Genomic DNA, 14,342 nt, shown 5'->3' on the forward strand with positions numbered 1-14,342 from the left:
ACCTGGGCTTGCAACTGGCATCTCAAGTGGAGGGCAGTCTTGTGGGACGGAGCCCTCTACCTGTGGAATCTGATTCTATCTACAGGTAGATAGTGTCACAATTGACTTGAATTCTCACGCACCAGCAAGGTGTCTAAGAACTGTTTGTTGGTCTGGGGAAGCCTACACACACACACATTGGGACTGGGTCCAGCAACGGTTTGCGTCAGCAAACTGTGATAGGTTATGTATATACAATATAATACCTAGAGAAACCACTAAAAAAGCTATACAGGGGCCAGCCAGTGGCGCAGCGGTTAAGTGCGCATGTTCCACTTTGGTGGCCCGGGGTTCGCCAGTTCGGATCCCGGGTGCGGACATGGCACCCTTTGGCAAGCCATGCTGTGGTAGGCGTCCCACATATAAAGTAGAGGAAGATGGGCACAGACGTTAGCTCAGAGCCAGTCTTCCTCAGCAAAAAGAGGAGGATTGGTAGCAGTTAGCTCAGGGCTAATCTTCCTCAAAAAAAAAAAAAAAAGCTATACAAAGAGAGATGCTCAAATATTCTATAGATAAATCAAAATAGAGTTCTAAAGAATGTTCAAATAACCCAAAGAAAAGCGGAAAAATACAGAGACATGAAAAACAGAACAAAAATACAACAAAAAATAAAATGGTAGACTTAAGCCCTAATATATTACTTGCATTAAATGTAAATACAATGTAAATAGTCTAAATATACCAATCAAAAGACAGAAATCATCAGAGTGGTTTTAAAAACATGACTCGACTACATGCTGTCTATAAGAAACTTCAAATATAATGACATAGGCAGGTTGAAAGTAAAAGAATGGCAAAAGATATATCATGAAAATATTAATGAAAAGAAAATGAGTAGATATATTAATATCAGGCAAAGTAGACTTTGGAGCAAAGAAAGTTACCAGAGACAGTGAGGAATACCATATAATGATAAAAGTGTCAATACACCAAGAAAAATAGCAATCCTAAATGTTTATGCATCAAACAAAGCTGCAAAATATGTGAAGCAAAACCTGATAGAACTGAAAAGGGAAACAGACAAATCCACAAATACAGTTGGAGACATGAACATTTATCTCTTGGCAATTGACAGAACAGCTAGACAGAAAATCAGCCCTCGGCATAGAAGAACTCAACACCGCCATCAAACAACAGGATCTAATTAGCATTTCTACAACAGTCTACCAATGAAAGCAAAATACATATTCTTTTCAAATGCCTTTAGAATGTCAACCAAAATAGACCATGTCCTGGTCAGTAAAACAAACTTCAACAAATTTAAAAGAATTAAAATCATACAGAGTATGTTCTCCAAGTCCAATGGATAAACTTGAAATTAATAACAGAAACGTTATCTTGGACCCAAACACTTGGAAACTAAACAGCATACTTTTAAATAATCCATGACTAAGAGAGCATCCCAGGGGAAGTAAAAAACAATACATTGAAAAGAATGAAAATGAAAATACAAAATATCAAAAATTTGTGAGACATACCCAAAGCAGTACTGAGAGGAAAATTTGTACCACTAACACGCATACATTAGAAAAAAGAAATAGTGGGGCTGGCCTGGTGGCGCAGCGGTTACGGTCACATGTTCCGCTTCAGCAGCCCAGGGTTCGCCGGTTCGGATCCTGGGTGCAGACATGGCATCACTTGGCAAGCCATGCTGTGGTAGGTGTCCCACATATAAAGTAGAGGAAGATGGGCACGGATGTTAGCTCAGGGCCAGTCTTCCTCAGCAAAAAGAGGAGGATTAGCAGCAGATGTTAGCTCAGGGCTAATCTTCCTCAAAAAAATTTAAAAAAATTAAAACCCCTGACTTAAAAAAAAATAGAAATATCTCAAATCAATAATTCAAGCTCCCACCACTAAGAAGAGCAAATTTAACTTCAGCAGAAAGAATGAAATAACAGAAGAACAGAAATCAATGAAACGGAAAACGGAAAAGCAAAAGAGCAAAGCAATGGAACAAAAAGCGGATTCTTTGGAAAGATCAAGAAAACTGACAAATCTGTAGCAAGACTAACAAAGAGAAATATCAGCAATGAAACACGGGCTGTCACTGTAGACCCTACAGACGCCAAGGGATGGCTACTGAGCACTGCGAACAGCTCTAGACACATAAATTCGATAACTTAGATGAAATGGACCAATTCCTCAAAAAATATAGGCTACCACAATCGATACAATATAAAAGCGATAATTTGAAAAGCCTCACCACATTAAGGAAATTGAATTTGTAATTTAAAAACTCCCCAAAAGGAAATCTCACTGGAGAATTCTACCAAACATTTAAGGAAGAATTCTGTCCAATTCTACACAATCTCTTCCAGAATATAAAAGAGGAGGGAAGACTTCCCAATTCATTTTATTAAGGTAGTAGTACCCTAACCACAAAATCAGACAAAAACAGTGTGAAAGAAAGAAAACCACAGAACAATATCCTTCATGAATATAGACACAAAATTCCTTAACACAGTATTAAGCAAATAGAATTCAGCAGCATATAATAATAATATACCAGGACAAGGTGGGGTTTATCCCGGGATGCAAGGCTGGTTCAATATCTGAAAGCCAGTTGATGTAATTCACCATATTAACAGAAAAGAAAATGCACATAATCATAGCAATCAATGCAGAAAATTATTTGATAAAATCCAACACTCATTCATGATAAAAACTGTCAGAAAAATAGGAATAAAAGGATACTTTCTCAACTTGGTGAAGAGCATTTACAAACAACCTACAGCTAACAGCTTTTTTTTTTCAAGGAAGACTAGCCCTGAGCTAACATCTGCCACCAATCCTCCTTGTTCTGCTGAGGAAGACTGGCCCTGAGCTAACATCAGTGTCCATCTTCCTCTACTTTATATGGGGGACGCCTGCCACAGCATGGCTTGACAAGCGGTGCCATGTCCACACCCAGGATCCGACCTGGTGATCCCCGGGCCACCGAAGCGGAACGTGTGAACTTAAGTGCTCCGCCACTGGGCCAGTCCTGCTCATGGTTTTTTAATGGTGAAAGACTAAACGCCTTCTCCCTAATATCAGGAACAAGGAAAAGGTGTTTTCTCACACTGTTCTTATTCTACATAGTGCTTGAAGTTCTAGCCAGGGCAATAGGCTAGAAAAGGAAATAAAAAGCATGCAGATTGGAAAGGAAGTAATAAAACTGTCCCTTTTTGCAGATAACATGACTTTTTACATAGAAAATCCCAAAGAACCTACCAAATAAAAAACTCCTAGAACTAGTAAGCGAGTTCATCAAGGATGCGTGAACAAGATAGACACACAAAAATCAGTTGCATTTCTACATACTAGCAATGAACATGTAGGCACCAAAATTAAAAATATAACAGCATTCATAATCTTTCCTCAAAAAAGAAATACTTAAGTTTCAATCTAATAAAATATGCCTAGGGTTTGTGTGGTGAAAACTACAAAACACTAGTGAAAGAAATCAAAGAAGATCTAAATAAGCAGTGAGACATACTGTGTTCGCGGAGTAGAAGACAACACAGTAAAGATGTCAGTTCTCTCCAAATTGACATACAATGCAACGCCTATGTGTTGAAATTCCAATCAGAATCCCTGAAAGATTGTTTGTAGACACAGACAAGATTATTCTAAAATTCATATGGAAAGACTAAGGAGCTAGAACAGCTAAAACAATTTTGAGAAAAGAGTAAAGTAGGAGCAATCAGTCTACATGGTTTCAAGGCTCCTTATATAGCCCTGGTAGTCAAGACTGTATGGTAATGGCAAAAGGATGGACATTTAGATCAACTGAACAGAACCGGGAACCCAGGTATACACTCACATGGATATGTCCAACTGATTTTTTGACCAACGTGCAAAAGCAACTCAAGGACGAAAATATAGCCTTTAGCAAATGGTGCTGAAGCAAACGGATATCCACTGGGGTGGCAGGGGGGAGAAAGGAAGAAGGGCCTCAACCCGAGGCTCACACCTTGTATGAAAACTAACTCACAATGGATCACGAACTTAAATGTAAGACATAAAACTATGAAACAAAAACACAGAGGGCAAGATGTTTGGCATCTAGGAATAAGCAAAGAGTTCTTAGACTCGACACATACCATGAAAGGAAAAATTGATAAATTGAACTTTATTGAAATTAAAAAACTTTGAAAGACCGTGTGAAGGGAATGAAAAGGCAAACTACAGAATGGGAGAAAATGTTTGCAAGCCCCAGATCCGACAAAGGACCAGTATCTAGAATGGATAGGGAACTCTCACAATTCACCATTAAAAAAATCCGGTTAGATGGGGCTGGCCCCGTGGCCGAGTGGTTAAGTTCGCGCGCTCCGCTGCAGGCGGCCCAGTGTTTCGTTGGTTCGAATCCTGGGCGCGGACATGGCACTGCTCATCAGACCACACTGAGGCGGCGTCCCACGTGCCACAACTAGAAGGACCCACAACCAAGAATATACAACTATGTACCGGGGGGCTTTGGGGAGAAAAAAAAAGGAAAAAAATAAAATCTTAAAAAAAAAAAAAAAAAAAAAAATCCAGTTAGAAAATGGGCAAAAGGCATGAAGAGACATTTTACCAAAGAAGATATCAGATGGCAAGGAAGAACACGAAAAGATGTTCAACATAATTCGCCACTAGGGAAATGCAAGTTAAAACCACAATTAGCTATCACCACATACTATCAGAATGGCTAAAATAAAGATAGTGGCGTGGAATGTTAGCAAGGATGGCAGAAAATTCTGGATCACTCATATATTGCTGATGGAGATGTAAAATGATATCGCCACTGGGAAAATAGTTTGGCAGTTATTTTTTTTTTTTTAACTAACAGTGTAACTACCATATGGCCTGGCAGTTGCATTCCTGGATACTTATTCTAGAGAAGCGAAAACTTACATTCACAAGAAAACCTGTACACAATGCTTATAGCAGCTTTACTGTGATAGCCAAAAGCTGTGAACAACCCAGATGTCTTTCAACAGGTGACTGGTTTTAAACAACGTGTGGCACACCCATATCATGGAATACTACTCAGCAAGTAATAGGAACACACCTTGGAGACACACGACAACCTGGAGAAGCTCCAGGTTGAGTTATGCTGAGTGGAAAAAACCAGTCCCAGAAGATTACATGCTGCATGATTCCATTTATATAACATTCTTAAAATGACACAACTATAGAAATGGAGAACAGATTACTGACTGCCAGGGGTTAAGGAGGAAGTAGGGGTGGGAGAGAAGCGGGGTGGCTATAAAAAGGCAACATGAGGGACCCTCATGGTGATGGAAACGTTCTGTACGTTGACTGTATGAATGTCAATATCCTGGTTGTGGTATTCACTATAGTTTGCATGATGCCACCACTGGGGAAAATTGGGTAAAGGGTACAAGAATCTCTTGACAGGACTTGTTACAACTGCACGTAAATTTGTAATCACCTCAAAAAAGTTTAATTTAAAAAAAACAATGAGACAGCAAAGGATTATTGTATTCAGTCACTTCATTTATACTCCAAGACACTCCCCAGAGTGCCTACTGTGGCGTCAGACACAGATGGTGCTCAGTAGATGTTTGTTGAATGAATAAATGAAAAAGAATTTGAGTTCCTTACCCCCATTTTATAGCAGGTAACTGCGAATAAAGGTTGTAGCTAGTTCCAAAATACCAGTAATTAAATGGCATATGCGGCACTGGAACTCTGGACCCCTGACTTCAAGGCCAAGATTTTCTTTTGATTACATCTGTATACTCTCTCTTTCTATGGAAGAGATGATATCTCTTCAACCTTCACAGGTCTCCTTGATGTCAAGACATAGTTCATTTGTCTTCTTCCTTTCCTTTTTTTTCTGCTAGCATGTGAATTTTTTTCCCCCACTGCGAACCCCCTCAACAAGCTGTACATGCACCTCAGAACTTCCTTACCGTTCACCTTGCCTCATCCTCTGCATTCTGGCTCGCGTCCTTACCCCATTCTCCAACCCCCACCTCCTCCTTTCATGAAAAGTAGTTTGTAAAAATTCCAGCTGGCTTCCTTTGTGCCACCGTCTCAAACTTCATCGTCTTGTATGTCTCTGTAGCATGGAACCTTGCTGACAATTCACTTTGAGCTAGTAATTTTCCCTTTGAAAAACAAGGAATTTTTTCCCCAGATAACATCTAAATGCTGCTTCGGTTCTGATCCTGGGCCTTCAGATTCCTCAGGGTTCTCTCAGGTCTGTCACAGGTGCACATTCCTTCGCCAGTTCAGTGAGGCCCAGGCGATGTTAAGTGCTTTCACAATCTGGGATACCAGGTCCAACATTCCTGCCTCCCCAGATCCTCTGACTGTGCAGGAAGCAGCCTATGGGACAGCCCGTTCTTGCCACCCTCTCTGCAGGACAGGCTGAGAAAGACCCAACTGTGGGACTTACTGAACAGGTTGTTCCAGGTCACATTTGCCTTTTCCTCGGACTCGACTGGCTGGAAAATGAGCACCCTGTGTTGATCGAGGTTTTTTAGCAATTCTTCACAGTAGAATGGAATCCCACAGCTCCCCTCCACCAGGTACCTGTAGTCAAAACAAGCCAAGCTGGTTACATCCTTTTAAGGAAAAATAATATTTGAATCTTCTCAATCACTCAAAAATAATCTCTTCTCATTCTCCCTTTCTCTTGGTTTGTTTTCCGTTTTTAGGAATTGCCTTTTTTCTTTTTCTTTCATCTTTTTGATTATGTAAAACGTTTACATCTTTCCAAAGCCAAAACTATATAATAAGGTACATCCTCCATCTTGCTTCCCTTCCTCGCGTTATAAGTAACCATTTGAATTAATTTTTGGTTTATTTTTTCAATGTTTCTTTTAGAAAATGTAAACAAATGCACACGCCTGCATTTCACCCCTGTCTTAGATCAAAGACAGCATGTTATACGTACTGTACACTGGACTGCCCCTTGTGTTTTCACTCAACGATACATCCTGGTCATCCCTCCATATCAGCAAATCTTTCTCATTTCTTCTTACTGCTATACAGTGTTCCACTGTGTGGCTGCGTCCTAGTTTATTCTGCCTATCTGCTTAGAAGGATGTCCATTCAGGTTGTTTTCAGACTTTTACTAATACAAATAATGCCTCAATAAAAACTTAGTCCATCTGGTCACTTCATGTTTTTGTCAATATAATTTTGAGATAGATTTCTAGAGTTGGGATTTGGAGATCAAAAGGTAAATGCAGGGGCTGGCCCCGTGGCCGAGCGGTTAAAGTTTGGTGTATTCCACTTCAGTGACCCAGGTTCGCAGGTTCAGATCCTGGGTGTGGACCTACACCACTAATCAGCCATGCTGTGGCAGTGACCCACATACAAAATAGAGGAAGATTGGCACGGATGTTAGCTCACAACTAATCTTCCTCAAGCAAATAAAAAAGAGGAAGATTGGCAACAGTTGTTAGCTCAGGGTGACTCTTTCTCAGCAAAAAAATTTTAAAAAGTAAATGCATATATATTATTATATACACATAATAAATATATACATATACATAGAGAGAAAGAAACAGAGAGACAAAGGGAGCAAGTCTGCCAAATTCATGCCTGGAGTTACTTTAAAAGCGACTTCGTTGAAGACATCTTTCTTCCAAGAGCAAGGCAACCTCATTAGAAAGATGGATGCCAGTACCAAGGTGGGTTGTAAACAGCAGCTAAAGAGGAGGCGTTGTCTGTGTTGTTAAGGGCACTGCTGTGAAGACCTCAGCAGAGGAACCACTGAGAAGCTCAGACAGCGCTGCCTGGAGAGCCAGCCTTCAACATCTGCCGTAAACAGGAAACGCCAGTGCCAGACCACATTATTGTCAGCCGAGTAAGACCTTGCTTAGCTGCAGGTTGTGGTCGTTACTGTTTACCAGTTTGCCTTTCATGTGGCTTGCCCACGCGATGCCCTCAGTCATTGTTCATTAAAGTGAGCATACCCGTGTGCAGCATGATGAGAGGGAAACAACACTAACGTCATGAACAAGGCTTGAGAAAGCGCAACGTGGGCCATAACAAGGGAAAGATGAGCAGCATCCATGCTACCAAGTGCGATGAATGGCCCTTTGGAAAGGCGAGACCAGCAAGACTACTGAGGCAGGCGCTTTCTGACACATCTTAAGGAATCCGATGAAGTCTGGACCTGGGGAATGAACACGGATTCATGACAGGTCAAGACCTCAGGAGAGAAACAGGTTACTCACGAGTCCAGCTCTTTGGAGATGCCCCTGACACTGAGGTCTACGCAGACCTTGTTTCGGATGTCCTTAGGCTGCATGGCGCCCAGGGTGACGTAGGTGGTGTTCCTGTTCTTCATTATGGCACTGGCCCCTGAACAGGGTAAGCCAACGAAGGGAGACAGGGACATGATGATGAACACAGGAAGAGTGCGGACAAGCTTCTCCATAAAGGCCCAGGAGGCTGCATCAATAAACTGGCCCTCATCGATGATAAAAATAATCCTTTCCTCTTTCACTGTCTGGACGAGGCAGAGAGACAGAAGGAAGAATGCTGTAGGACTTTGGGTTTTTACACACGTGCATGGGTATGCATATGTATCTACTGAGTTTTGTGGTGCAAAATGAAATCTTTTCTTTCTAATAACTTTGTATTCATTTAGATTCTACTAACCTGAATTTGCGGCACTTCGCACAGAGCTGACTGGAATGGACTTTTACTTGGTCAAATCTTTGTGTAAGAATAAGACACATTTGTAGGATACATGGGGTTGTAGCCAAGTAAAAGCATCCATTATCTATTACATAAAAATAACTGATGTTTACTACCAGTCACTTTAATCTACTGGCAAATGACGGTCTCCTGGGGATTCTACTTGACATTTATTCAACAGACATAGATTCAACACACACTTAGGGAGCACCCACCGGGCTCGACGCTGGATAGACAGTGCTGAAGGAGTCTGATCTAGTCCTTGCCCTGCTGGCAGTTTGTGCCATTCCAGCTTGAATTGTGGTATATGTTACACTTAAAAACAGATCATGTGTCCGTTTTCTTGTGTAGACTACGCTTCTCTAACTAGTCTGCATTATTTACTCACTCATGAAGCATTTATTGTGCATCTATTAAGGTCAGGTACTGTTGTAGGTGCTGGGGATACAGTATTAAACAAAATACAGAGCTTGCATGTTGGCATCAGCCCCTTGCACAGCTGACCGCGCATCTCCGCTGTGTGAGGCGTCTACGCAGAGAACACCGCCCCCCTCCTACTGCTCCAGGCTGCTCTCGGCTTCTTTGGGTTCCCTCTGAGAGCACACAGGGTTAACCCTTCTTTTCCTCTGTGTTTTTATAAACAAAAGCAGCAAAGGCTACTTTCAAACTTCATTGGACAGCCACTATGCAGTGCTTTAACCTGCCGTATCACACGTCCGTAAAAACCTGCTCTTACAGCCCATTCTGTTACCAGAGATCCAGCTCTTCACCGACCCCGAGCACATGTTAATTAACGGGGAGGTTAGCACTACATTTGTTTTGTTTTGGGCTAAAACCTTTAAAAATATGGGGCAGACAGAAATGTGAATTTTAGTTGTATGGTGGCCTTGTCAGTGAATTATCTGTGAATTTAGGAGAGTAAAGCAGGAAGAAAAAGAGTATAAATTCAAAAGTACATCACACGCCCCGGTGTCTTCATAGTTAAAATGGGGTCATTCAGTTGGAGTCTCTCTAATGTGAATGAAAGCCAAGATTTACATTTAATTTACTGTGTTCCAAGCACTGTGTGATGTTCTTTACATAAACAGACTCATTTAATCCTCATAACATTCATAAGAGGTGGAGTCTATTTACTGAGAAAATTTGGGCACAGAGAGGTTAAGTAACTTGCCAAGGTCACGCAGAGAGTAGATGATCCAAAGATTGTTGTCATAGCACACAGTTAAAGAACAGCTTTAGCAGTGGTTTCCAAACTAGATTGTGCATCAAAACCAATTGAGAAGTTTTAAAACAAAAGCAAACAACTAAACAGATTCCTCAGCCCAATCCAAGCCCTTTTGAATCTTTAGAGGTAGGACTCATAAATCCGTATTTTTTTAAGAAGCTTCCTGGATACTTGTGATGTAAACACAGCCTGACATTTAGAAATTACCGATATTGCCCTGCTTACGTGCCTGAGGTGGAGAAGGAGGAAGTTGTAGTATAACTTTAACGCAACACCACAAACTCGTATTGACCATTTATAATGTGCCGGACCCTCTGGTGGTCAACAGCGACACAAAAATGAGTACGAGGTTCCCCACCCTTCAGAAGCTCACACTCTCCTGGGGGGAGAGGCACACATACAAGTGACGAATTGCAAGAGAGCATGGTAAACACAAGAAGAAATATGTTTGAAGTGTTACAGAAGGACGGTGGAAGAGGAATTAGTCACGACTAGCTATTTGGGAAGTTGTCGCCAAAGAGGTGACATTGAAGGATGAGTAGCATTTCTCCAGGTTTAAAAAAAAATCTTTTGGCTTTTATCTCATTAGCGTTGGGAATTATTCGGAGAGTACAAAGCGTGGGTTGGTGCGATTCGCATACACTCTGGCAGTTCTGTGGAGGATGAATTGAATAACAGAAAGCTGGAAAGCTATGGAAATAGTACAGGAAGAGAGAGAACCTGAACTACAGCAGGAACAGAGGACAGGAGATTCCAGAGACGGCCCGAGGGAGAACCAGTGGGACTTGGCCACTGACTAGATATGGCAGATGTGGCAACCGGTGAGAAAGGGAGCAAGGGTAAGTTTAAATGATGTGTGGATGAACTTGCCATGAACTAAACCAAGGAGCACGATCAGAACAAGGAAGAAAGGGCATTGGAATAGGAAAAAATGAATAAATTTACTATTAGACGCTGAACTGAGTGTGAGTTACTACATCCATGTGGAATATCTAGAAGGTTCTTGGAAATATGGTTCTGGTGCTTATAAGAGAAGTAGGGGTAAATCTGGTGATTATCAGCACACAGTGGACAAGCACGAGATTACCCAGAGAGAGAGCTCACAGTGACTGAGTGTTTCCATTGAAAAAGGCGCTGTTCTAAAGTGTTATACACAAAATCTAGTCATTTAAAGCTTACAACCCTGCGAGCTGGGTGCTGTTATTTCCCTGTTTTATAGATGATGAAACAAAAGCACAGACAGATTTAACGTCATTTGGTCAAGGTTACCCGGGTAGGAAGCCGTAGGCCTAAGGGTTCAAATATCGGTAGTCTGACTACAGAGCCTACGTGAATAAGCACTTTGATACAGTGCATTTCACACAGAGGGAGAGAAAAAGAGGGCTGGCTTTAAGGAGAGGCCAGACTCCCAGGAGGAAGGTTAAGGGTCTCCTTTCAATTATAGCTAAATTTTGGACAGAGTGTTAGCTCAAGGTTTGGAAGGAGGGAGGAGAATGAAACACTTTAGGATGAAGCTTTCACATGCTTCAGAGCTTTTTGCCAGTGGAGTCTGAACCCCTCAGGCCACCTGGCTTCGTGGTGAGAGGCCCAGTTTTCCTCCCCCCATTACTGGACCTACAGATGCTCTTACTTGCTCCAAGATCTTCATAAACAATGCTTCCAACAGCTTTCGCTTTCTCAAGGTGCTCATCTTGGAGAACTCTCTTGAAATAGGGAACTGTGTAAAGAATTATGAGAATATTTAGTATGGGAAAATAGCAAAAAGAACTGCTAGCTGGGTGACTTCGGGCAAATCACTTCACTGTTCTGTGCCTTGAAATCCTCGTGTGTTAGATGATCCATAAAGCCCCGTCCAGCGCGAATACTCGACGTCACTGAATCTAACAGACACAGGAGACAACAGGGCACATTCTGCCTCTGCATTGGCAGTCACCTCTGGGAGAAGAGTGACTTTGTGCCCCAGACTAGCTGGAATAGGATAGCTATGATGGAAAGATGAGAAAAAGATGAAACTGCAAGTGGCCCTCTGGATTTTCTTGAGTATGGTATGTCTACATCCCTCCACTACGTCTCAGGAAGGTGGATGCTCATTCAAGGGGGATTGGGAGCCATTTCCTTACCACCTGGATGCTCCAGATGAGAAAAGAAAAGGACAAAGGCCAAAGAGCTGCTAAGTCATAGAGCATCAGGGAGGAGCCGCAGCACCTGCCCCATCGGTATTTCTTGCCGAAGTCTAACACCAGCTCGTTACCTGGACGTAGAAAATGTCGTTAAGAAGACAGTGGAACTTTTCATCCAACAGCATCTTGACTTTATTCTGGAGGTTGGTCTGTCGTTCTTTATAATGTTTACAAGTATCCAGACCTAGCACACTGGCCATGAGTATCTGGATGGTATAAAAATTTTGCTGGAAGCTGACCTTAGTCAATGCAATAGCAATAGTCCTGTTTGTAAGAAAGGTAAGAATCAGAAGAGGGTTTTTGAATATATTTTTTGGAAATAAAGGTTGAAGGAAGGCTCTGACTCTTCATATTCAGTTGTTATAACAGAAATTCCCCAAGCTATGTGCAAGTTGTTCTTTACTCCTGCTTCAGATGCACTCCCTCATTCCACTCTGTTCCCCAGCCCTGATGACTTAATCTAGCTGTCCCCTCTTCTCGAGTCCCACCATCACCGCCTTGGTTCAGGGCTCATACGCTCACCTATACGGCCAAATACCCTGCGACTGGCCCTGCCTAGCATTGTGACTCTCTGAACGCAGCACCTTCCCAGAAGCCTGCAGTATCGAGACAGGAAAATCTTCTCTCTCATTTAAAATTTTTCAGCGGCTCACATTGCCTAAAGGTGTAAGCCTAGACTCCTTTATGTGACATACAAGACCTTCCAAGGCCTCGTTCTGTCATTTTTGCCTCTCCCTGTCCAGCAGTCTACCCCTCCATGAGCAACAAGCTGGTGAGCGTTCCCTGTACAGCAGAGCTGTCTCTTCTCTCCATGTCTTTGCTTAGGCTGTCTCCCCAGCCTGGAATGTTATCGCTCTCGCAGTGCCTCCTAATCCCTCATTTCCTGTTCATCTGTAAATCTCAGCTTCAGTGGAGCTTCCTGGAAATCTGCCCTGATGCACTGAGGTTGGCTTACATACCCGTCTTTCTCTTAGCTTCCATAATACACTGCTGAGTGCCTCTATCATTTTCCTTGCCACGTTATGTATATATATATATATATTTTAAAGAGAAAGGGGAATTTAGAGAACATCTATTCCAATTCTTTTTTAAAAAATTAATTAATTAATTAATTTTTTTTTTTGAGGAAAACTAGCCCTGAGCTAACATCTGCTGCCAATCCTCCTCTATTTGCTGAGGAAGACTGGCCCTGAGCTCGCATCCATGCCCATCTTCTTCTACTTTATATGTGGGATACCTACCACAGCATGGCTTGCTAAGCGGTGCCATGTCCGCACCCGGGATCTGAACCAGCGAACCCCAGGCCATTGAAGCGGAATGTGTGAACTTAACCACTGCACTACCAGGCTGGCCCCAAATGGTTTTACTCCTTTTATTTTATTTTTTTTTTGAGGAAGATTAGCCCTGAGCTAACATCTGCTGCCAATCTTCCTCTTTTTGCTGAGGAAGACTGGCCCTGAGCTAACATCAGTGCCCATCTTCCTCTACTTTATATGTGGGACGCCCACCACAGCATGGCTTGACAAGCGGTGCCATGTCTGCACCGGGGATCTGAACTGGCGAACCCTGGGCGACTGAAGCGGAATGTGCACACTTAACTGCTGTGCCACTGGGCTGGCCCTATTTATTTTTTTTAAAGATTTATTTTTCCTTTTTTCCTCAAAGTCCCCCAGTACGTAGTTGTGTATTTTTAGTTGTGGGTCCTTCTAGTTGTGGCATGTGGGACGCTGCCCCAGCATGGCCTGATGAGTGGTGCCATGTCCGCGCCCAGGATCCGAACCGGCAAAATCCTGGGCCGCCGAAGCAGAGTGTGCCAACTTAATTATTCAGCCTCGGGGCCGGCTCCCACGTTATATTTTTATTGTTACTCTCTGTCCTCTTCTGTGAGAGCTCCTTGACAGCAGGGATCAGACATTATTCATCTTCAGAGCATTGGCACTTGCTATGGGTTGACTCATGTTCCCCCCAAATTCCTATGTTGCAGTCTTAGCCCCCAGTACCTCAGAATGTGAACTGATTGGGGCATAGGGTCATTACAGATACAATTAGGTGAATTAAGCCTTGGTCACACTGGAGTAGGGTGGGCCCCTAATCCAATATGACTGGTGTCTTTATAAGAAGGGGAAATTTGGATACAGACCACACACACAGAGAACATCAGGTGAAGATGAAGGCGGAGGTTGGGGTGATGCTTCCACAAGTCAGGGAAGACCAACGACTGCCAGCAAACCACCAGAAACCAGGGGAAA

At 42.5% G+C, this 14,342-nt stretch overlaps 1 protein-coding gene across 1 annotated transcript in view; it reads right to left on the reverse strand.

Annotated features, from left to right (window-relative positions):
• ADCY10 (adenylate cyclase 10) overlaps nt 1-14,342 on the reverse strand; it is a 76,539-nt gene that overhangs the window by 35,093 nt on the left and 27,104 nt on the right. Inside the window, exons 14-17 of the mRNA XM_046683648.1 lie at nt 12,165-12,357; nt 11,544-11,630; nt 8,223-8,497; nt 6,431-6,567 (exon numbers count right to left, since the gene is read on the reverse strand). Of these exons, the coding sequence (XP_046539604.1) occupies nt 6,431-6,567; nt 8,223-8,497; nt 11,544-11,630; nt 12,165-12,357 (692 nt within the window). The remainder of the gene's footprint in view (nt 1-6,430; nt 6,568-8,222; nt 8,498-11,543; nt 11,631-12,164; nt 12,358-14,342) is intronic.

This window comes from Equus quagga, chromosome 13 (assembly GCF_021613505.1).
Source record: "Equus quagga isolate Etosha38 chromosome 13, UCLA_HA_Equagga_1.0, whole genome shotgun sequence".
In the NCBI taxonomy this organism is placed as follows: Eukaryota; Metazoa; Chordata; class Mammalia; order Perissodactyla; family Equidae; genus Equus; species Equus quagga.